At 37.8% G+C, this 3,144-nt stretch overlaps 1 protein-coding gene across 1 annotated transcript; it reads left to right on the top strand.

The window, feature by feature from the left end:
* The first annotated feature begins 287 nt into the window (after positions 1–287).
* Positions 288–2,750, top strand: LOC113312322. The gene is made up of 3 exons (XM_026561087.1): positions 288–1,268; positions 1,320–1,742; positions 1,899–2,750. Exons 1-3 carry the CDS (start codon positions 288–290, stop codon positions 2,748–2,750), a joined length of 2,256 nt encoding a protein of 751 aa, XP_026416872.1.
* Positions 2,751–3,144: the final 394 nt, after the last annotated feature.

Genomic DNA, 3,144 nt, shown 5'->3' with positions numbered 1-3,144 from the left:
TTTTGGGCTTTAATTCTTTGTAAACCCATTTATCTTGTTTAAGGCACCTGATTGGTTGTTGCCACCCATGGGGTGTGTTTAGTATTCTTGTTTACAACCAATCAGAGAACTGTGAGTTGTGTGGCTATTTATTGGCCAGATATTTTTATAAGAGAACTTATGAGAAAGTTAATGAAAAATTAGGTTTTATCCTTAAGTTAGGAAGAGAAGGTATTGCAGTTTCTTGATCTCAAATCTGTTTCATGAAAATTGGTATCAGCCATTAAAGATCTTGATCGCCTGTAGTTATGACCGGAGGTGTTGATAAAGTTAATACAATAAAAGAGGCTGCATCTCAGTTGCAGGCTCAATCAGATCGATTGGTAACATTGGAAGAGGCTGTTAAGACAATCTCTTCTGCAGTTCGTTCTTTAGCTACTGATATCATCCCTGTTAAAGAATCTCTCACCACAATTGTTCTGCTGTGTCAACGATTGGGTATTCCTACTACTCCAATTCAGCCGGAAAACCCAGAACAAACTGCCATCCCAGCTGCTCAGGAGTTGATTCATCAATCTGGTAAATATTCTCGACACCCAAAAATTGATTTTCCCAGATTCGATGGTTCTAATCCTAGATGTTGGATCCGTAAGTGCAATAGGTATTTTCAGTTAAATTCTATTGATGAATTTCATAAAGTGGATCTAGCTTCAATCCATTTTGATGGTAAAGCAAATTCATGGTTTTTGGACTATCAAGAGGGTAAACCTTTCATAGACTGGCCTCAATTTTCTTCTGATGTATGTTGTCAATTTGAAGACGTAGCTTATGATAATTATGTTGGTAGTTTTAACAAATTAGCTCAAATTACTACTGTTGAAGAATATTATGAACGTTATGAGTCCTTAAAAGCTTTAATGAAATCTCGCAATCCAAGTTTATCTGAAGATTATTATACTATGAGTTTTGTTAGTGGGTTAAAGGAAGAAATTCGTAATGTTGTTCAGATGTTCAAGCCTGCTTCAGATACTGATGCTTTTTACCTTGCTAGAATGCAACAGGCTTCTGTTGACTTTCAATATAAAAACCATAAGCCATTTTCTCGACCTTTTCAACCCTCTACCACTAACTATTTACCATCTACTTCTAAACCAACTTTGTTACCTCTCACCACCCCACCTAAAACATCTTTTTCAAACACAAAACCAATTATTATACTTCCTCATACACCTACTAAACTTGAACCTAATACACCTCCAATTAGGAGACTTACCCCAGCTCAAATGAAGGTGAGAAGAGACAAGTGATTTTGCTATAATTGTGATGAACTTTACAAACAGGGACACATGTGCAAGACTCAACAATTGTTTATGTTAGTAGCTTCAGATGATGTTGCATCACCTTCTTCTGAAGACACTGAAGATGAGGTTGCATCTCCTCCTTCACCTGCAATATCTACCATGGAAATTTCTTTACATGCCTTAACTGGCTTAGTCACACAAAATACCATCAGAGTACCTGGTCAACTTTACTCTCATGATATATTTATACTTATTGACACGGGCAACACTCACAGTTTTGTTGATGCTAAATTAGCTGACCAGCTACAACTTCCAGTGGAACCCACTGGCCAAATGCTAGTGACAGTGGCTAATGGTGATTCAACTATCAGTAGAGGCATCTGCAATCACTTACAATGGTCTATGCAGGACTACCAATTCCAGGGTGATTTAAGGGTTCTACCACTTGGTGGTTGTGATATGGTTCTGGGTGTAGATTGGCTCAAATAATTGGGTGACATCACATTCAATTTGGCCGAACTGAAGCTCACATTTCTTCATCAAGGACATCTGATTACTCTAAAAGGCAGCTCCACTGTACCTTCTTGCAATCTGATCACTGGTAGCTCCTTTCTGAAGTTCTTAAAAAATAATGCCCCTACTATCATTGGCCAATTATTCTCTATTTCCACTGCTCCATTAGAACCCATTCACCCTGACATATCTACATTGCTAGACTCATATGTTGATGTTTTTGAACCACCTACCTCCTTACCACCTCAAAGAGCTATTGATCACCAAATACCCTTGAAGCCTAATGCTGCTCATATCTCTCAAAAGCCATACAAATGTCCTCATCTGCAAAAATCAGTTGTTGAGAAGTTAATTCAAGAAATGTTGGATGTTGGATTTATACAGGACATCCATAGTCCATTTGCTTCACCTATCCTTCTAGTCAAGAAGAAGGATGGCTCTTGGAGATTTTGTGTAGATTACAGAAAGCTCAATGACATCACTATTAAAGATAAGCTTTCAATTCCATTGATTGGTGACTTATTGGATGAACTTCATGGTGCTGTCATTTTTACCAAAATTGATCTTAAGTCTGGATATTACCAAATCTTAATGCACATTGCTGACATACATAAAACTGCATTTAGAACCCATCAAGGGCACTATGTATTTAGAGTCATGCTATTTGGCTTAACAAATGCACCTGCCACCTTTCAATCCCTTATGAACACTATTTTTAAACCATTTTTAAGGAAACTTGTTTTGGTATTTTTTGATGACATCTTGATCTATAGTAAATCTTTAGAAGACCATGCAGTGCATTTGTCTCAAGTCCTATCCTTATTGAGACAACATTCCTTGTTTGCCAACAAGAATAAATGTTGTTTTGCTCAAACCAAGCTGGCTTATTTGGGATACTTAATTACTTCTGAGGGTGTAGCTGCTGATCCTGACAAGATAGCTGCAATGCCACAATAGCCACAACCTACTACACTGAAGCAGTTAAGAGGATTCCTTGGTTTGACTGGTTACTATAGAAGGTTTATCAGAGGTTATGGCAACATCAACAAACCACTTACTGATATGCTGAAGAAAGACTGTTTTTCTTGGTCACCTTCAGCCTTACAAGCCTTTATTTCTCTCAAAGAGGCCATGACATCTGCACCTGTTTTGGCATTACCTGATTTTTCTCAACCTTTTATTCTTGAGACTGATGCTTGCTCTACAGGCCTTGGAGTAGTGTTGATGTAATCTGGTCAGCCTATAGCCTTCTACAGCAAACCATTGGGACCACAAGCTCTAGCCTTGTCCACCTATGAGAAGGAATTATTGGCTATTGTTATGTTAGTTCAAAAATGGAAGCACTATTTAT

The sequence above is a fragment of the Papaver somniferum genome, chromosome 9, assembly GCF_003573695.1.
Source record: "Papaver somniferum cultivar HN1 chromosome 9, ASM357369v1, whole genome shotgun sequence".
Classification (NCBI taxonomy): Eukaryota; Viridiplantae; Streptophyta; class Magnoliopsida; order Ranunculales; family Papaveraceae; genus Papaver; species Papaver somniferum.
The sequence above is the reverse complement of the archived record's forward strand: the minus strand, read 5'-3'. Positions and strand labels throughout refer to the sequence as shown.

Excerpts from the sequence above, each read along its gene's own strand:
- LOC113312322 (XM_026561087.1), top strand. The coding sequence starts at position 288 with ATGACCGGAGGTGTTGATAAAGTTAATACAATAAAAGAGGCTGCATCT. Across the intron at positions 1,269-1,319 it reads TTACCCCAGCTCAAATGAAG|GGACACATGTGCAAGACTCA; the intron begins GTGAGAAGAGAC and ends CTTTACAAACAG. Across the intron at positions 1,743-1,898 it reads CACTTGGTGGTTGTGATATG|TTCTTAAAAAATAATGCCCC; the intron begins GTTCTGGGTGTA and ends TCCTTTCTGAAG.